We start from the raw sequence: 21,118 nt of genomic DNA, 5'->3' as shown, positions 1-21,118 counted from the left end.
TTACAGTAAGAAAAACCAGCCTTGACTGCAGGGATGTCATCAAAAGCCTAGTCTGTGACCTCTGAGTGTGAGCTACTGTACATGTAGTGGTGGAAGAAGTACTCAGATCTTTTACTAAAAGTAAATACAGTGTAGAAATACAGTACACTGTTACAAGTAAAAGTCATGCATTCAAAATTTTACTTGAGTAAAAGCATACCCAAAGTATTAAAAGTAAAAGTGCTTATTATGCAGAATGGCCCATTTCAGAATAATATATATCCTATAACTGGATTATAATTATATATGCACTTATGTGTAAGCTTCACTTTAACCTTTGTGTTTTCTTCCCGTCAAAATTGACCCGGTCTGGTTTGGCTGTTTATAAAGCATCTAGTATAAATTATCCCCCAATTCTGTGTTAAACATTCTTAGCCAACTTCATCACAACTCATTACCACTAGTTTTACATTTCTTGCTGGAATTCATGGTCAATAAAGCTCATTTATATCAAATAATACTGAATTTTTGAGTAAAGAAAAGCAGAAATTATGAATTATTTTGAGTATAGTTAATATCACAGGACTTAATGTTGATTGACAATCACAGACAAGTATATGTCAAAGTTTAGTCAGGATACTGTTTTGAAACCATTTCAGTATTTTTAATGGCAGAACATAATCACACCTTTTGCCCTTCCCGGGTGAAAATTGACCTGGTCTGGTTTGCCTGTTTATAAAGCATAAACTGTAAATTATCACCCTATTCTGTGTTAAACCTTCTAGCCAGCATCATTAAAACTCATAACCAACTCATTTTACACACCTTTATGGAATTTATGGTCAATAAACCTCATTTACATTTATTGTACCTCTCATTTTTGAGTAAAATAAGCAGAAATGATTAGTCATTTTGGATTATAACAGACTGGTAAATTCCAAATGCAAAAATATCCCCAGGTCAATTCAATGCAATGTCATTCATAAATATCAGAGCAAACAAAGAGCAAAACTATTTCATTATCATAGAACAGTTTAAATTTATTTCCTAAATTTCAACATTTCAAAATGACATAACTGTTTCAATTAATTTGGATAATGAATTCAAAAACAAAGAAAAACAGTGTGTGCTTGTTTGTGCGTGTGGGTGTGTGTCTGTGTGAATGTGCCTTCATTTGCATGAGTGGCAGTGTATGGTGGTAATGGTGTGTTTTTTGCAAATGTTTGCATGGCGTTTTTTTCACCTGATGCTGGTTTTAAGATTGCTGCTGCCAGGGCAGTATCGGCACCTTTTCTTTATGGCTGGTTGGTCAGGAGGAGCAGCTGGGCCAGTAGGAGGTGCTGCAGAGGTAGAGAGTGCATCCTTCTGGACATCCACAACCAAGCTGACAGAGGCTGGCGTGCGGGGAAGAACCTGGCGTCTTTTGATGAGAGGTGTCACCTGTTCTCTCCCTAGCTCCTCAAGGAACAGCCTCCTCCCGTGGCTCTTCCCCTGATGTATGCTGGGTTGATGTCAGTCCACAGTACAAATGAATTGTAGGCGGACATCTCCAGTATGTTAAAGAAGATCACCAGGGGCCAACAGGCTGTCTTTCTCTTGCATGTGTACACACTCGTAAGCTGCAACAAAAGAAACAAACAATAAACCACACTATTATATTTTATTACACAAAAATGAAATCCATGAATGACGATAAATATTGAATGAAAAAAGTGTAATGTAATGCAATCAGTGCAGGTGGAAGCTCAAGTTTGTTCTTCCTTACTGTTCGCACCATAAATAGCTTTCTTTTGAGCAGCTCCTGGCCAAGTGCATATGATGTGAAGAAATTATCACATGTGATAGTTTGTCCCCGGAGACCTTCTGCCATGTCAAGAAGCAACAGACCCAAGTACGCCTGTAGATCTATTTGATCCAAGTCGCTCCATGTGTTGCCGTACACACGACGCCCCTCCTTATTCATCATGTCCAGCACCACCTTTTCGATTCCCTGTGACAGAAACACCTGAAAAGCAGACCTTATGCTATCAATGCGAGACACAGCATACTTTGTTGCCTTGGTGCTCCTCTCTCTCTCGGCGTCTGTCAGCAGGAGGGATGGAAGACCACAGCAAACTCCCATCTTTCGCCTGTAAACCATCTTCCACCTGAGGTTCCTCTTCCTCATCACTCAATTCATCCTCATCGGTTGAAACATCATGGACCTCACTATCATCACCCTCACCATCATCGACCTCACAATCTTCAAAGTTGTCCTCTTCCTCAATCTCCAGCTATAAAATTAACTGGAATAAATCTAATCTTCTTTTATTGAACAACAGGCATGTGACATCAGCCATTAGTGTTACAATACCAACCCAAAGCAAGGAGAGAGCAGATGCTGTATTTAGAACGTGGGCAACGAAAGGATTAGAAAAGGTTCAGGACTTGTACCTGCCCAACTCAGATAATATGATGTAATTTGAAGAAATCAAACGCAAGTATGACATAGATAAAAAAATATATTTTCAAATTTCTTCAACTAAGAAGTTTCATAAGAACGAGTCAAAATAGTCTTATAACCAATTCCAATTCATAGAGAACTCAAATTGTAAACGGAATTTATGGAGTAAAGACATGGGAAAAGAGATCTCTTCAGAGGACTGGGGATCAATATGCACAAAGGCTCACTCCCAATCAGTCAAGACAAGGTTTAAACTGCTACAGTATAAATGGACTATGAGAATCTATATCACCACAGCTAAATTAAATAAATATAACGGTAACATTCCAGATCTATGTACAAAATGCATGACGGAAAAGGGTACATTATTTCACTGTGTGTGGCAATGCAGTAAGGTCAAAGCTTTTTGGGAGGAAATTAAAAAAAACAATAGAAAAGATTATCTTAAAAGATCTAGTGATGAACCCAGCTTTTTTATTTTAGGACTCTACCCCAAAGATCACAAGTACACAAAAGGTGAACAAATAATAATAGATTTGTGTCTCTTACACGCTAAAAAATCAATTGCATTATTTTGGAAAAAGTCAAGCAGACCGACCGTTACATATTGGGTTCGGCAAATGTTAATAACCTTTCCTCTGGAAAAAATAACATATGTACAGAAAGGGAAGCAAGAATTATTTGAGAGGATTTGGGGAGCATTTAATTTGTTCGGGAAAGGTATGGAGCTAACGAATGAGAAGGGTTGAATGCTGACTAATGTAAACCTCGTAATGTGAGCTAAAACTGTAATACAATGAGACTACCTTAAATTTAATTGATAAAGCAGTCATTTGATATATCATTTTTGGAATGATTATATGAAGTGCCTATGAGAGGTTTTTTGTTGTTTTTATTTAACTTCTTTTGACTTATGTTTGCTGTTCCTGTTTGTCTATTAAATTTTAGTTTTTATCACATGACACAATGTAGACTTGAGTGGTCAAAGTACACTTCTGTAAGTTTGGAACTGTACAATGTGCACACGTGTTAAAAAAAATAGTAAGTAAGGTTCAAAGGGATCTGGCCAACTGGTCTGCACTGCCGGCATCACTGCGGTCTAGGATTGCTGTTGTTAAAATGAACATAGTTCCTCGTGTGAATTTCTTAAGTACAATGATCCCCTTACCATCACCAATACATTTCTGGAAGAAACTTGATACTTTAATTCGGCAGTATATTTGGAATAATAAACAACCTAGGCTAAAATACTCTACCTTGCAACGTACCACAAACACGGGAGGCTTGGCCCTCCCCAACCTTAAAGTGAATCACAGAGCCTTTCAGCTATGGGCCCTCAGAGTGTGGATGGACCCCTCATCTACAGTTCCATGGAGAGAAATAGAGCAAAACCTCACTGGAAGTCTAAGATCTTGCCTTTGCAGGGGTGTGTCCAAAAACGTGTATGCTGTATCCCTTTGCTTGTAAGCAGTGGAGTGACAGAGGTGTTTATACTTTAGACCAGCTATTTAATGAGAAATGTTAAGTTTTGAAGATCTGAGAGCTAGTTTTGAGGTGCCCAGGACATGCTTTTATTTTTATCTTCGCTTGAGATCAGCCCTAAAATGTTATGGAGTGCCATGGGGAAAATAGTCTTGAGGCACACCCAGTCAGTAAATGGTTTGTTGGTTTTCCTGTGAGAGGATTAGTGTCCAGGATTTATGCTAAACTGATGCAAGTATCCATAGGAGAATTCCCAATAGTGGGGAAATGGGAGCGAGAACTGAGACCTGAGGGGAATGCAATTAATTGGGAGACAGTTTGGGACAACATTTTCCACTGTTCCAAGAATCCAAATCACCAGCAGATCCACTTCAACATAAGTCATAGGACATATTGGACTCCTCAGAAGAGATACATCTCGAAAGCCATTCCCACTCCCTATTGCACGTTCTGTCAACCTGAGTAAACTGGAACTTTCCTTCATATGGTCTGGGAGTGTCAGCAGGTGCATGAGTTCTGGAATAAAACAACATCAATAATATCTGATGTGATAGGATGTCGAATTCCTACTGACCTGATTGTTTTGTTACTTGGGAGACAGAGGAAAATTTGGCTAGCCGGCTCAACTGCAACCAAGAAAATGATAGCTCAGCGCTGGCTCTTTTGTTCTTGTTCAATTTGTGTTTATCTGTTCTGTGCACCATCTGCTATTTCTGGTCACACGTTGTGTAATTTGTTTGTTTGTTGTACCAAGGTAAATTCCTTGTAAGTGTTACTTACTTGGCAATAAATCCTTTTCTGATTCCAATTCTTTTGATTCTCAAAAATCTACTCAAATACAGTACCTGAGTAAATGTACTACGTTCCACCACTACATGAGATTTTAACGCTACATTGAAAAAAAGGAACTGCACTGCACAATTATGAAGTATCTAATTGTCCAGGAGTTCACTGTGACACAGTATCAACTGTTATTTCTTGTGTTAAATGTTTTGTAGTCTGGATCGACGGAAGTACATTTCCAGGATAAAGCCTGACATCATGCCGGATGTTTACAAGGAATATGTTTACCGCATTTACTGTCTAACTGGTACGTTTTGGGACCGATTGGTGGGATTGCTATGGATGAAGTACACACAGGGATACACTGCTAAGAGCAAATTACATTTAACCATGTAACGTTATCCAGCTAATTTAAATAGCTCACATTACTGTATTCTGTGAAAAGTTAACCAAGACTATTTCGCAGAGGCACCATTACTGCGCCCGGAACTTAGCGCCGCCCAAGACGACTGTGATTGGTTTAATGAAATGCAAACACACCATACTCTACAGCGCTGTGGAGATGTCTGACAATGTGAGACGAAATGTTCTGCAACTCATGCAACTCATTCCATGTGCTGGTTGCATGAAAAGTAACGGGAACTTGTGAGATAATTCGAGAGACCGGATTGTTTAATAGAATATAGTTGTCTTTGTTTTTGTTTTTGTTCTGTTTTATTTTGTTGTATTCTATTTTTGCAGAATAATGTAAACTAGATCCTGTGCTACATAGTGTGGTACGGTAGGTGGGGGTATGCACCTAAATGTGGTATTGCAATACGCCAAAACACACGAAGAACAGTCTGGCTAATCAGAGTTTGATACGTCATATTTTCTGTCAAATTTGCGCTTCCTAGGATGGTGAAGGCATGACCCGCCTTACACTCCCTCTGATTGGCTAGTACTCATTGCTTTCGTTGGTTGGGTTGGTTAGATTTAGGCAAAAGGAGTGGAATTGGTTAGGGTTAGGGTAAGAATGTCAGGATAAGCCAATCAGAGGTAGGGTACGGCAGAGTAGGGCGGGACATGCCTTCGCCATCCTTGGAAGAAAATACTCGCCTCCCTCCCGTTCATGGATCTCTCGAGCTTGTCAGCTAGCACAAGTCTGCCTGTTTCAACCAGCATATTTATGGTTTAATGCTTTTAATGAACAACAGCCAATAAAAAGTAAGTGCTATGACTAATCTCGCATATGTTTAGACTAACGTTACGTGACAGTTTGGCAACTTAGCTTCCCATGTTTCTTAAGCTAACATTAACGTTACTTCGCTAACAAACCATTTAACCTAACATGCCAACATTTATGATGGCGCCTGAAGTGAAATTAAGCTTTTTCGAATACATTTTGGACTGAGTGGCAAGCCAGGCATCTGCTTAACGTAACTTAACATTCAAGTCACAGTATTGCAGCTGCAGCTGTGAAGCTCATAGTTGTAGGCTGTTAATTTATCTCTTTGTGCTGTGTGTGGTGGTTATAAGGATTGGGTTTTAAAAAATTCTATTTTACATTAATGTAACTGCTTTGGGGTCAGTTCTTAATGTAAACATTGATACTTGCAGCAGGTTAGAGGGAACCTTGTACAATTGTCGAATCTCTTTTATAGTCAAGCTAAATTTGTATTATAACTGAAATGTTCCTAACCTAATGATTTATGACTAATGATATTGAATCGTGAATAAAATCGGTTTGGGACCTTGTGAATCGGAATCGAATCGATTTGGAAAATCATTGACGATACCCAGCCCTAGTCGTTATTATAAATTATTCCGACAACAACAAATACCTGCTATGCAAGCTACACAGTAATGTTAACAGCATATTCTTCTTCATCCCTGTATCATTGAGACACCCAACATATTTTTTGAATTTACTGAACCACCTCATTCTCTGAAATAGTTTTCTTACTGACATTAAGAAATGATGTTAAACATGTTATGTTTTGTTTCCAGATATCCGTTATGGCTTCTCGAGCAGGTCCGAGAGCAGCAGGCACAGATGGTAGTGACTTTCAGCACCGGGAGCGGGTTGCCGCACACTACCAGATGAGGTCGGTTCTTTAACCATTTAAGTAATTGAGTGTTATCTGTCAGAGGACTATTGTCGGTAGTACTATTTCCAGTATGTTATACAGCTTGTCTATACGCTGTACAGTCAGTACATTACACATTATGGTTGCATGCCAGTTTGTAAGAAAGTGGGAATCATCTTACTGTCCAACATATCATAACCTTGAAGCTGTCTATGGTAACGTTAGCCACAATAACATAACATTACAACAGTACATACATTGCAAAACGACATGTAGAGAAGACTGTGTCCCAGTCTAACAACTCAGGCTCGGGGTGTTTTGCCAAAGTTACATTGCATGTTTACGAGGAAGTCAAACTTGCGGTTTCTGGCTTATGTCATGGGTCCTACATTAGCAGTAAACTTGTATTAGCATGGCGGCGTTAGCACCAGTCAGGATCACTTCACCGGCTGTTTCAAAAAAAATGTTGCGAGTAACTAACACGAGTACTCTATATAATTTATGACGAGCACATGAATGTTGAAATGACTAAAAATGACTATCCCTACATTAGCCTTGATATAAATGAATGAAATTTAACGCAAACCTGTTTAGGAGGTCATTAGTCAACTCGGTGTCCTTTAAAGCTCTAAGCTGTCTCCATCTTTTAAATGCATCTCCAATATTGTATTTACCCATGTTAACTGTGGTTATGCAACCTTAGAAAGATTGCAAGCTTTTTTTTTTTTATTTAATTTTTTTTAGGGCAGGTAGAATGAATCTATCTCCGTTGATCCCGTTCGTTTGTTAGCTGCTTCCATGGCTGTACTACAGCTGTAGCGCGCTGGGTTTGCGTTTTTACAGGTATATCTGGCAACCCGGCCCGGCTGTCAAAGTAGGCAGTTGATACCAACACACAGGCCAAAACACAAACAGACATTCCGTCACGGAACGGAAATTTCAAGGAAATTCTCTATTTAGCATTGTTGTCAGAAAACATAGTATTTCAACTTAGCATGTTTCCTTAATATCTGATGACACATTGTGTGATTACATACAGTAAATATGTTACATATTGCACCTTTAATAAAGATTAAGTTTAAGTTCCAATTCAAGAGTTTTACTAATTAACTCTTGAGTGTAAACCATAACATCCAGACTAGGGCTGCAACTAACGATTATTTTCATAGTCGATTAATCTGTCGATTATTTTCTCGATTAATCGATTAGTTGTTTGATCTATAAAAATGTCAAAACGTGGTGAAAAATGTGGATCAGTGTTTCCCAAAGCCTAAGAGGACGTCCTCAAATGTCTTGTTTTGTCCAAAACTCAAAGATGTTCAGTTTACTGTCACAAAGGAGAGAAGAAACTAGAAGATATTCACATTTAACAAGCTAGAATCAGAGAAATCTTATTTTTTTTAATAAAAAAATGACTCAAACGATTAATCGATTATCAAAATAGTTGGCGATTAATTTAATAGTTGACAACTAATCGGTTAATCGATTCATCGTTGCACCTCTAATCCAGACAAGTGCTTAACATTATATTCATGAGCCAAAGTGCTGAAAGAATGTGCCGTTTCATTGCTCCATTTGCCTGTTGTACTTAAACTAACTACTGCTAACAATTTTAATTAAAGTACTAAAATAAGATAGTACTTCAAAAAAAATCTGTTATAATTTGATCCAGAGGATTTATCATCAATGCATCGATGAGTTGAATTAACTCTTAAAACGACTTGTTTTGTGTGTGACTGTACCCATCTGTCTCATTTGCACAGCGTTGCCCTGAAGTCTGAAATCCGTAAACTCAACATTGTTCATGTGCTGATCTGGGTGCTAATGGCAGCTCAGGTAATGGCAAACTTAAAAAAAAAAAAAATTTAAAAAAGTATTTTCTTTGACTGACAGTTGTAACAGCTGAGCTCGTTGTGACTCTGCGTTGTCAATATTTTCTTAGGTGACAGTCAGCCAGCTGAGCCTGGTGTCGCACAAGGTTGTTGCCTCTCCATACCAGTGGGAGTACCCGTACCTCCTGAGCATAATTCCCTCAATCTTCAGCTTCTTGGCATTGCCCCGCAACAACATCAGCTACTTGGTCATCTCCATGATCAGTGCCGGGCTCTTCTGCGTGGCCCCGCTGATCTATGGCAGCATGGAAATGTTCCCCGTGGCACAGCAGCTCTATCGGCACGGCAAAGCCTACCGATTCATATTTGGCTTTTCTGCCGTGACGGTTATGTACCTGGTGATCGTCATTGCTGTGCAGGTGCACGGCTGGCAGATCTACTACAGCAAGAAGCTGCTGGACCAGTGGTTCACCAGCACACAGGAGAAGAAGAAGAAATGAGTCCACCTAAATAAAGCATGTTTGTGCGCTGAGCCCGTGTGGACAAGAGGATCTCAGAGCTGAGGCGTTTTTTTTGGAAACCAGACACAGAACTGGTGGATTAAGACAGCCAAGACCAAGAGAAGAGACTCTCAAAACTATTGTGGTCCTTCGTCATCGTTTTCTATATTTATATTTGACAGTAATAACATCATTGTTCAATTGTTCGCAGAAAAATCATTCCCTGCGTTGCTTGTGACTGCTGCCATCACTCTGTACATCAATCCTCCTGGCATTTAAAATAATAAACTGTAAATGTTTACGTTTATGTTTGTTGTTTTTGAAAGATGATATATAGATCTTGTTTGAAATAAACTTACACATTTAAAATAAAGTGAGATAAACCTTTATTGATCCCCAGCAGGGACATTGTTATTGTATTGTAGGTGCATTAATGATTTGAGACATTCAGATTCAAGCAAACATTTACACATGTAGGAAAGTATACATTGTTAAAGAAAGTGTCATCACAATATATGTTAAATGTTTTATGTAATCTACATTAATTTGACTATGTAGATGACCTCAAAATATGACGTGTTGCATAACATTTCCATTCCCTTTACTAAACAAAATGAACTAAACATTTTCAACATGCACACAAAATATGGAATATTAAAATATCTTCAGACTATTTTCAGTTTGAAATTTCATGATAAAACATCACACCATAAAATGTACAGTAGTGTGGTCAGTGTGTACATTTTCTACACAAACTAATATTAATATTAAACCTTTGAGAAAATGCATATACATTTTTACACCAACACCTGACTTTATAGACACCAAAATAGAACGCTTTAAAGAAAAAAACTACAATATGTTAACTGTTCATGCATTTCCAAATACAATGATATGAAGCATAATATTTCTACATTCAAATAAAGAAAACCCATGATTAAATCCTCCATAACTATGGAACAACTTGTCATCAATTATCATAAATCATTATCCAAAACACAACCCATACAGATTTACAGAGCATGTTTGCTCATTGTATGGCAATCTTAAAAGTATTGGCTTAATGCCTAAAACAATAAAGGTTAATAAACAAAAAATATAAATCGTATCTTTACTTTCTCTGTGGCCATTACATAGTAATGAACAATTTGGCATGTTTCACTGAAACAACTAGCATCTGCCTTGTTTGGCAAATAACAAATATGATAGACTGGACTGTCTGACTGACAGTGATTTTGAGCTTCACTTAAGCATGAAAATATTTCCCTTTCAGGATCTGCCGCACCTAAAACAAACGAAAGAAATCATCACTCATTCTATCAAAACTGAACAGTAAAGGATAACAAAGAAGATTGGTCTGAATATTATGCAACAAAAATCTTATTGCGTTACAACATTTCTCATTACAGTATGTTTTCAAATGCCTCACTCTTAAAATCTTCAAATATGTGATCTTTTGTCAAACACTTACTCTGGGCAAAATTACAAAATGTACCCATACTTTTTAGCCAGATATAAGTATCAAACCACCTGTTAAAAGGCACTAGGAAATGAGATCTACGACTACTTCTGCTTTAGTCTATATACACGGCATTCCACTTCTGGGATTGATCCGTTGCCGACGGAAATTCAGCCGGATTTCACTCATTTAGGCTGGATATCCGTTACCTTGGGCTTCCTTTGTGTTGGCATTCTAAACTCCGGTGGATTCACGAGGACTATGTTTAACTGCTCCTCAGATCTCTGCAGGGTAAATCCAGACAGCTAGCTAGACTATCTGTCCAATCTGAGTTTTCTGTTACACGACTAAAACAACTTTTGAACGTACACATTACACCAAAACAAGTTCCTTCCGGAGGCTATTTTGCAGAGGCGCCGTTGCTCCGTATTGCACTTCGCGCCACCCAAGACGATTGTGATTGGTTTAAAGAAATGCCAGCACGTTTTTTCAGAGCACGTTTTTTTTTTCACGGAATGCTGTGTGGACTAGCCAGACCCTCCTCCGCAGCGCTGTGGAGGAAGGTCTGGCAATGCGAGACTACTTCTACTCCGTTCAAAAACAACCCCATCAGATTGCCCCACCCACTTTTTCAATGCTTCCTACGCAAACACATAGGCATACACCCTACCTTTAAACCAACGGGTCCTTCAGGCACCAGTTGAGATGGCAGGTCATTTTCAAAGTTCCTGCTCCCCGGGTCTGCGCCTTTTCTCATCAGCAGCTTCACTGCTTCTACTTGAGTTTTATGATTTTGCAAAGAGCTGACAATGTGCAGGGCTGTGTTTCCACTGAATGTCTAAAACATACAGACACAGAATTGCACATTGTTACACACAGTTGCACAAATTTTGTTACTTTAATTTCATTACAACGCACCAGCTTACCTTAACATTGATAACATACAGTGAAGATGGCTGGTCAAGGAAAATGTTCAACAGCTCCACATTTGCCTCCTCAGAAGCCATGTGAAGGCACGTCCTTCCACTTTTTAGATCCTGCAGAAATGAAAAACAAACACTGTATGAAAACAAGGTCATTTTCTCAAAGTTGGTTCTTAAAACAGTGAAGCAATATTACTAACATTTATCGCTGGACCACATGGCTTTTTAATCCTAAAAAAAAGCAGGTGGGACTTTTAACATGTGTGTGTATACGGTAGAGGATTAGGACCACATGTGGAAAAAATGTACTGAGTTCTGAGCTTAAAGTCAGAATTCTGAGAAGAGTCTGACTCTTTTCTCAGAATTCTGACTTTTTCTCAGAATTCTGACTCTGTCTAAACTCAGAACTCAAATTTTTTCACATGTGGCCCTTATCCTCTTCTGTGCGCATGAGTAGGACAAACTGTCACTGCTATATGTTTCTGCTTTAGTACCCTTGAGCAAGGACAACTGATTTTATTTTTTTACAAGGAATATCATTTTAAATGTGACTGCAGGTAACTCTGAAAAGAACCGGAAATGTATTTCCCCAAATCACAAAATAAAGGAAAAACAAGCAGCTAAGTGTTTATATGGACCAAAGTCAAATTCTCTCCACTAGTTTTAATAGTTACCTTTGTCCCACAGGAGGCACCCATGAGCAGCAGAGTCTTAATACACTCAACATACTTCTGTGTCCTCTGCTCCAGCTCCTTTGCCATAAATGAACAAATGTTCTCCAGACTCCTCATGTCTTTAACAACAGCGTTGTGAGACAAGACTGCTGCATGTAGCGGAGTTAAACCTGAGGACAGAGAACAGTAGTATTTTATCACAAATACACTTTACATAAGCATCATGAATACCAGGTTTTAAGTTAAATCAAACATACTCACCATCATAATTGAACATTTCAATATCAATCGGCTGCCCAGTCCCCATAAGGGTCCTCCAGATGCTCTGCAGAAATAAGTGTGTATGAAAGATATCAAGATAGTTTAGAAAAATGTAATACAATTCTTATTATATTCAATTATAACAGAAGTTATCTCAGGACACTTCCCAGATAGAGTAGCTCCAGAAACCCCACAGTTCCCCCTTAGAGCAAGCAATACAAAGAACAACCTTGAATAAATTGTTATTACAACTTTTTATCAACCTTTTAACATGTCATACATATGTGTGAGTGTGTAGACAAAAAAAGGTATTGCCATCCTAATTTGTTATCTTATAAAAGATAGAGCAAAGATATGGGTTAAAGTCTAAGATTTTCTTTTTATATCTCTCGTCACGTGATGAGTCAAAGAAGAAACATTGGATAAACTAACAACATTCTTGGTGTCTTACATTAAAATCCCTAATATACAGTTACAAATGGACATGTCAGGAACAGCTCTGCAAGATGGCGGCAAGGTGGCTCAGTGGTTAGCACTGCTGCCTCACAGCAAGTCGGCATTGCAAAGTCATATCCCTGGTCCGGACCCAGGTCCGGGCAGGGCCTTTCTGTGTGGAGTTTGCATGTTCTCCACGTGTTTGCATGGGTTTCCTCTGGGTGCTCCAGTTTCCTCCCACCATAAAGACATCAATGCATTCTAGGTAATTAGGACTACAGTTGAAAATTAGCCCTACTGGCTAACACTAGCACATTGATTAATGTGAATTGTCCTAATAACATTTCTTTTTTTTTTTTTAAAAAAACACTGGCCTTGAGAACTGGTCTGATACTCTGGCCCATCTGGATCATTGGTCGAAAGATTGGATTCCAGGTTTGAATCCCGTACATTTCAATGTCAGTCAATGTACATGTCAGTATCGTTTTCGTAACTTAGGTATTTTTCTACCTGGACCCTATTTTCCCATGTTTTTGTGTCTAATGGGAACAACATTTTTTGAAATTGGTCCAGTATTAAACAAGACAACTTCAGTCTGCATTGGCAAAACAAGCAGCATTGTAAGCAATGAGCAATTGCGTACCTTGAATTTACGTCCACTAAAAGTGCTTGTTTAGCCACTGATACTGTATGCTCAGATTATTATTATAAGTGTCTGACAACATCAGAGTGCAACATTGACAGAAACAAAATAAAAAGAAAACACCAGTAAATCTCCACTGTAAGACTATCTTAAAAATAGGCAACCCACCCCTTCAGCATTTAGTTTAGCGTAGCGCCATTTCAAACATAAACTACACTGGCTTTGCCATGTCATCCTCCTCAGCTCCACCCTCTCGTCAAAAATCGTCATCTGGATGCAAAAACCCAAGATGGCAACGCCCGTATCCCCAAACTCAAGGCTTCAAAACGGCAGTTCACCATGGATGTATTAAAAAAACCTGGATACAGCGCTTGAGGAGGAGCCCCCTTCATTACCTATGAGAGCTGGCATCATGGAGCCAAAAATGACCCAGATGATCGGCACTACTTCTGCATTGTGCGGCCCATAGAGCAGGCGCACTAGAGACCTCCGCCAGCCGAGCTGGCTACTCCGAATGAGCACTCCACCAACTTGAATGGGGATTAAATTATTTAATCGTGCAGCTTTTCTAGATTTTCCAAATGTTATTGACCCGAATGGATCAAATTCTGATGGTGAAACGAGTCATTTTATGGAGGTTGTGACGCTCTTTTTGAACCAGAGGGCATCACGTAACGGCCCAGGATTTGCAATTCCACCGTTCTGACCTCTATGTTCAATTTGCTTCAAAGCCCATTGCATTGTGTTTGGTGTTTTAAACCCCCAACGTCGTCTTCCAGGCAGCGCTGCCTGGAAGGCACTAGGATTAGGCAATGGTTAGGGTTAGGGTTAAGGTTAGGCGCCTTGAAGTCGACGGTCGCAGCGCTGCCTTGAAGTCGACGTTGGGGGGCTTAAAACACCATCGAGCCCGTTGCACTTCCTGGGGGCCTGCAGTCCACTAACCAATGGGTGACGTCTGTGTTTGCCTGTGTGGCCGTTCAGCCTCTGACTGACAAGCACTCTGTTGTTTTCCTTTTTAGCATACGTCTTCATGAAGCAAGTTCATAAGAGCCGGGATAAACACGCATTTTTCGGTCAAGTTTCAGCCATCGCGGTTGCCCTTTCGGATCAGTTCGCCAATCCGAACGAAGCCGCGTCTAGGCGAGATGACCAGTCCAGGAAGGTGGTCTCTGGGTTTCTTGCATTGTGGGATGTCATCAAAAATCTTAATCCACGTTCCGCTGAACTATAAATGTAAGCAGCACACCTACAAACCTACAGTCTATGGTTCAAACCCACATCCTAAAAACTCCTGAATAGGCATCTAACACTTGAAGCAATATCTTAAACAATTAAGAAAATACTGCACAATGACAAAGAAAAGGGATTGTCAAAATTAAACTTAATTTGAGGTATTCCTACCTAACCTATTGTGTTATAAATATTTATAAAACTAAACACTAAACAAAACACATTTCAAATCCTGGAATGGATCTTGAAAGCCTTCACCAAGGGAGTAAAAATGAATGATTCAGGTCAAAATCAAACATTTTATTGGGTGCTAAATTGATGTTGATTCAGTGACATTTGCACATGACTTGTGTTGATGCATTACAGTTCATTCTTACCTGAAGACTGGAAAAATGGCCTTTCTCAGCACACACATGTAAAGGAGATCGGCCCCAGACGTCTCGAGTGTTGATTTGTGCTCCATGTGCCAGCAGATCGTGAACTATGAACTGCTGGTTAGTGGCAGCTGCTATCTGAAGAGCTGTCTGTGTGCAAAGTTAGGTTAGGTTTATAGTTTTTTTTTAGACGTGTACTATTAATTGAGCTGAACATACAACCTTGTTAAGTGTTTGTACCTGCCCATTGTGCTCCTTCATGTCCAGAGAACCACATTGAGCCATTTTTGTAGCAAGCACATAAGCCAGAGGCCGTCTACCTTGTGCCACTGCTATGTGAAGACAACTGGAAATTGGAGAAGAAAATGGACAATTACAGTATATATCCATTAGGGGTGGAATCAAAAATCATCTGTATCGTGTATCGTATTTGTGCCGATTTTAGAATCGATTCTTTCCCTAGAATCATGATTTTTTTTCTTCTTTTTAAACCAATGACTGACCTAAATATTTTGTGTTACTAACACTTGGAGTAGCAGAAGCTGGATTTCAGTCATTATTATCCATTACTTTTAGCCACCTATTTCAGCTGGTGACTTTCTTCATTAATACATACGTGTCACCATCCGCATCTTGCATGTTCAGCAGCTCAGGAGAAACTCTTTCAATCCTCTGTGCCTCTCGCTGTACTTGCCAGTGAAATAAAGTCATTTTTACTTCAGCAGTCGGAGCCAATTGTCCCTGCAGAGGCAGATTTTGCAGATGTTCTTGTGGGGCAATGTGACCATTTTCAGGAGAAGCATGGGGGACATTCGTAATATTGGAGTTAACCGGTCCTGAATGGCCCAACAGGTGAGGACTCAGGTCACTGGGAAAAGCTTCAGATTTTGCACATTTAAATGTATGCACCGAGTTGTGGTCGTCCTGTGAGCAGTTCAGTTTCTAAAAACATAAACAAATTTCCAAGCTGTAATTAAATCCCGAGTAATTTTATGCAAGCATGTGAATGTATTTTGCCGTCTATTTTTGTAACAAACCAACATTTGGCGCAGCCTGTAAATGATTTGCATACTAAGAACTTGTACTTTGCTTTCTGTTATATCAGTGAAGTGGAGGAATGCTCAACTTCTTCCTTGTACTGGAGATGTTTCTCCTCATAAACAAAACTAAATAGGCAAACACATTTATGAAGAAATGTTATATACAGTCATGTGAAAAAAATAGGACACCCATGCTAAAGCTGACTAAAAAGAGGAATAAAAAAATTATCTTTTGCAAATTGATCTTAATGCCTTAATTAAAAAAATGAGGAAAAGTCCAACCTTTAAGGACACCAATTTTGTTTGTGAATGAATAATGTATCGTAAATAAATAAATGTTCTTCCTTAAAATACAGGGGGCATAAGTAAGTACACCCCTATGTTAAATTCCCATAGAGGCAGGCAGATTTTTATTTTTAAAGGCCAGTTATTTCATGGATCCAGGATATGCATCCTGATAAAGTTCCCTTGGCCTTTGGAATTAAAATAGCCCCACATCATCACATACCCTTCACCATACCTAGAGACTGGCATGGGGTACTTTCCATAAAATCATCTCTCAATGCAAATCAAACCAGCTATTAGGCTAACTGAACTAAAACCATGCCAGTCTCTAGGTATGGTGAAGGGTATGTGATGATGTGGGGCTATTTTAATTCCAAAGGCCAAGGGAACTTTATCAGGAAGCATAGTATCCTGGATCTATGAAATAACTGGCCTTTAAAAATAAAAATCTGCCTGCCTCTATGGGAATTTAACATAGGGGTGTACTTACTTATGCCCCCTGTATTTTGAGGAAGAACATTTACTTATTTACGATACATTATTCATTCACAAAGAAAATTGGTGTCCTTAAAGATTGGATTTTTCCTCATTTTTTTAATTAAGGCATTAAGATCAATTTGCAAAAGATGATTTTTTTATTCCTCTTTTTAGTCAACTTTAGCATGGATCTTCTAATTCTTTCACATGACTGTATAATAGATAATAGATAAAACATGAATAATGAAGTTGATTGCATTTTCTGGGGGAACCAAACCCTGCAATGAAACTTGTCTTAAACTTATCTTAAACTTGTCTTATCATGCTCATGTGCTTGTGCTTGTAGAAATACCTGTTCTGTGACTTACCTGGCGTCTCATCATGAGCAGTTCTTTCACAGTCTTCTTGTGCACAGCGTGTATGTATTCTGGTGGCCTGGGATCAGTGATAAGAAAGCCTGAGGGGGGAAAAAATTATCATGAATGGACATCATACATACATTGGAAGAAGTATTCACATCCTTTACTTAAGTGAAAGTACCAACTCAATACCAATAATAATAATAAAAGTCCTGAATTCAAAATTGTACTTTGGTAGGATGAGGGGCCCAATTTGGAAACATTTGTACCCCGGTCCATAATTTCTAATGGCTACCCTGCACACAATGTTAGTTAGGTTAAAGTCGTGTTGAAGTTTGGTGAACAGTCAACAGTGTGCTGATTCAACACATAGCCATTCTATACGTGGACTTCCTCATTCCCTCTGTGTCTTGCAAACAATACAAGTGGAATCAAATGTTCAGGAACAAGAAGATTAGAGAGCATGTGTGTGGTTTTAATTTCATACTTTTTGAAAGCGGTGAATGTGCATATTCAATTACCATAATCATATAAAAAAAAAAAAAAACTGACCGTTATTGTTCTGGTTGAAGTTGGTTAACATTGGCAGAATCTCGCTTCCTCTGGTGTCGTTCCCTCTTGAACCCAACATGTTTAAGGAGGTCATTTATTAACACACAGATCCACTTGGGACTAAATGTTTTCTTCTTTCAGACACCTGAAATGTAGCATCAAAGTGGCTGTCAACACAGTGCAATCAAGTTTCAGCAGGGCATGATAATAAAATGACTGACTCACCTGTCTTCAAGAAATGCAAAGCAAATACCAAAAAAACACCCCACACACACCTTGCTCAACTTCCTGGTTGACACGTTACTAAATAGGTGCGTGCCGTGTCATTTTCAACAGAAAGGTTTGAAACATTTTTTTCACTACTAAAAGTGAATCCTGGAATTAATCCTAATCGGTGAATTTACACTTTATCACTGTTTAATTGCAGATAGTTTCCATTAAATTCCAAGCTGATTTAAAGACTAACTGGTCTCTAATCTTTTAAGGAAAAACGAGTATAGTAAAGAGTTTGTTCATAATAAAAAACAAATAAAAGATCCAGTCAGTTTGAAGTCCACTACTCTAACTTAGAAACAAGGTGTTGAGGGTCAGTTAATATGCAAATGAGCTTAATGTGCTGCATTCATAAGCAAAACAACTGTGCAATACAGCCTTTATAAGTTAATCAGTAACTCAACTGCAGAGCAAACGTGAAATACTCATATAGCAAAGAGAGAACAGTTTTGTTATTAAACAACTATTTTCTGTTAGTTATCATATAGCAGCAGACAAAAAACTTAAGAAAACAGTTGTTAACCTGTACTGTCTTTGTATTTATGAGTGAAATTTTGTTTACAAATAGATAAATAGATGGATAGATAGATAGATAGATGGATACTGTATTCATCCCAAGGGAAATCCAGTAGCTTAGACAACTATAACACAACAAATACACATACACACATATAACCCGATATACATTAAAATCACTCACAGAAATTTGAAGAGTTAAAGGTGCTATGGTAGACTGTGTGCAATGGTGGTAGTGCAAAAGAGAACAGTGCAATAGCTTATTATTAAATATTAACTATGACTATGAAAAGACAAGAATGTAAACAATAGAATTAGAATTGCTTAACAAACAAGAACATAAATAATATAGGTTAGGAACAATATATAACAGGGAATAAGTTGTAAGATGTAGATGTAAGTAAGGTTGTGGTGGGAATAAATCAATCAATAGTTGTACATACCTGTAAAGGACTGTCAGGTCAAGCAGTGTTTGCAGCCGTCAGAACATCTGCAGGATGAAGCCTCAGTGTCTCAGAAGTGAAAGTACAGGTATTGAATTTGCATCTTGCATTTGTTGTTGGCACAAACCACTCCCCTGTTAACAGCAGCTATGTGTTGGGATTTTTCCCCCAAAAGAAAGGCAGGCTGTGCTGTGCTTGGCTTTGGTCCAAATGCAGTGAATGCTTGTTTGAGTGCGTGATGTTGGTTATCATGACAGTGGAGGAAGTGAGATACTGAACAGACAAGTAGATTTGCAGGAAGCCGAGGTCCAGCAAAGTTCTGTTTATGTTGTTGTGTGCAGTAATCTGTCAGACCATACAGTCAGTATACAATACTAACACCTCGAGTCCTTTTCGTATCCATTCAATATATTCATTTTAAATAGTCTCTTAAAATTGCTCATTGTTGTACATGATTTCATCTCTTCACTGCAGCTGTTCCATACATTAACTCCTTTGGTTGTGATGCAGTGATATTTAGCATTTGTACAAAAGTTCCTCTTAAGTGATGTTTGCTCTCTCTCATTTTAAACAACCCTTGGATACTGTTTGATAGCTGTTGATTATTTACTTTGTACATAATTTGTGCAGTTTTAATGTCAACGATATCTCTGAATTTTAGTGCTTTTAGTTTGATCAGTTTGCACCATATAAAACCAAAGTGAAAAAAATTCAGAACTAAATAAGTTTATTTTTCATGACATTTACTCTCCCGTAAAACATGTTTCCACACATGAAAGGTGATGACATAAGCACACATTGTTTCCTCATTTTAAACTCATTACATTTCAAACCGAGCAGTACCTGGTGTAGATAGATGCCTTTTTATATCGATTTCGTTGTGAATGAGTTGAAGGGGAATGAGAGAGCGATGGCAGAGCAAGTAGCAAGTGGAGACACATTAATTGTTCGATAGGAAACAATTCATCATCAAAACCAACAATTTCCGTTAAAGGTCTCACATTTGCATTTGAATTGATAGCACACTTTGCTTTCATGTTTGCCTTCATTTTTGGTGTGAAACACTATAGCTTCTCTGCTCAAAATGACATTTCCCTTATATTCAATTAATTCACATCCATTAGTAAATTGTGTTTATATCCCAAAAGAGCACTTTGAACGCATTCATTTCATACCTTCAGTTCACTGCATGAGTATACACAGCAAACCCTAAACCATTTCTGAAACAAAATACCAGTTCTGCCTCAGCCTTTCATCAAGTATCAGATCAGATCCACACAGAACAAAACATGACAAATGCTGGGCACCAGAATAAACAGACATGCATTCATTCGCTTCTACTTCCTCAAAGTTTACTCTTCAAACCATGACTTTACAGCAAAGGGGACTAGTTTAAGAATGTGTTTCTATGTTTTTTTATAAATCTCCCTTTGAATGAAAATAATTGAATCAGACAAAAATGCCAAACAGTTCAGTGTAATACAGCTTCTTCATTTAGAGTTAGCTTTAAGGATGCATAGAAAATGTTTGCGTTTGAACATTTTGCATGCCGTGAAAGTGAATTTTTGATTATTTTTTGGAACATTTTTATGCTAAAAACTAGAGCAGCTAGTGTAATGTTTCTCCTGATAAATTATGAAAAATCATCACATCAACTTGTGACCAAAATAAATAAAGTACTAAGTAAGTAAGTCTGTGGGAAGTAGTGCTTTTGCCATTTTCATCATGACTCTATAAAGACAAACAGCAGAGCATGTTAAAGTTATAAAATTTAATCTGAACCATGATAGGCTGTAGTAATGTAATAAAAAAAAATAAAAAAAGCTTCCTTGATAAATAATCACTTATTAACAGCGGCTTCAGTTTTTCTCCTTTAATGATCTTCATAGTTCTAGCTTTGGGATAATTTTTAATGTGTCACACACAAATGTACAAATATATGTGTCTTCCTATGTCTACGTCTGCTGATTCATCATTGCACGTCAACGCACGTTTTCCCTTTACACAATACATATTTTTACGATTCAAAAACATGCCAGTATGGAAAAGAACGTCACAAAAAAAGCAACCTTGTCAGTTCATTAAC

The 21,118-nt window shown here is 38.3% G+C and overlaps 3 protein-coding genes across 8 annotated transcripts in view; 1 reads left to right on the top strand and 2 right to left on the bottom strand.

Moving 5' to 3' along the window:
- Positions 1–5,766: 5,766 nt before the first annotated feature.
- Positions 5,767–9,390, top strand: jagn1b (jagunal homolog 1b). 2 transcript variants are annotated; one of them, XM_035998565.1, is made up of 5 exons: positions 5,767–5,893; positions 6,677–6,774; positions 8,520–8,592; positions 8,699–9,094; positions 9,126–9,390. In XM_035998565.1, exons 2-4 carry the CDS (start codon positions 6,686–6,688, stop codon positions 9,086–9,088), a joined length of 552 nt encoding a protein of 183 aa, XP_035854458.1. In that variant the 5' UTR covers positions 5,767–5,893; positions 6,677–6,685; the 3' UTR covers positions 9,089–9,094; positions 9,126–9,390. The 2 variants fall into 2 exon arrangements, with proteins under 2 accessions (XP_035854458.1, XP_031147664.1); XM_031291804.2 differs by having other exon boundaries at positions 8,699–9,214.
- Positions 9,391–9,457: 67 nt separating this feature from the next.
- nfkbiz (nuclear factor of kappa light polypeptide gene enhancer in B-cells inhibitor, zeta) lies at positions 9,458–19,250 on the bottom strand. 3 transcript variants are annotated; one of them, XM_031291802.2, is made up of 11 exons: positions 19,033–19,250; positions 17,801–17,945; positions 17,258–17,346; positions 15,704–16,029; positions 15,328–15,433; positions 15,091–15,237; positions 12,406–12,469; positions 12,145–12,314; positions 11,474–11,584; positions 11,218–11,385; positions 9,458–10,373 (listed from the first exon to the last, which is right to left on the bottom strand). In XM_031291802.2, the coding sequence occupies exons 2-11, from the start codon at positions 17,892–17,894 to the stop codon at positions 10,335–10,337; spliced, it is 1,314 nt and encodes a 437-aa protein (XP_031147662.1). In that variant the 5' UTR covers positions 17,895–17,945; positions 19,033–19,250; the 3' UTR covers positions 9,458–10,334. The 3 variants fall into 3 exon arrangements, with proteins under 3 accessions (XP_031147662.1, XP_035854457.1, XP_031147663.1); XM_035998564.1 differs by having other exon boundaries at positions 15,704–16,023; positions 17,801–17,948; positions 19,059–19,250; XM_031291803.2 differs by lacking the exon at positions 19,033–19,250 and adding an exon at positions 18,026–18,295.
- Positions 19,251–19,742: 492 nt separating this feature from the next.
- The window catches only part of LOC116044541 (glycerol kinase), a 19,046-nt gene continuing 17,670 nt past the window's right edge, over positions 19,743–21,118 (bottom strand). For 2 of the 3 annotated variants that reach the window (XM_031291799.2, XM_031291800.2), the window contains one exon: positions 19,743–21,118. This exon is cut by the window's right edge and continues 560 nt beyond it. The gene's annotated coding sequence lies outside the window, so the exon portion shown is untranslated. The other variant, XR_004103705.2, reaches the window with a different exon arrangement.

This window comes from Sander lucioperca, chromosome 24 (genome assembly GCF_008315115.2).
Source record: "Sander lucioperca isolate FBNREF2018 chromosome 24, SLUC_FBN_1.2, whole genome shotgun sequence".
NCBI lineage: Eukaryota > Metazoa > Chordata > Actinopteri > Perciformes > Percidae > Sander > Sander lucioperca.
Note: the sequence above shows the minus strand (reverse complement) of the source record. Positions and strands in the feature narration are given on the sequence as shown.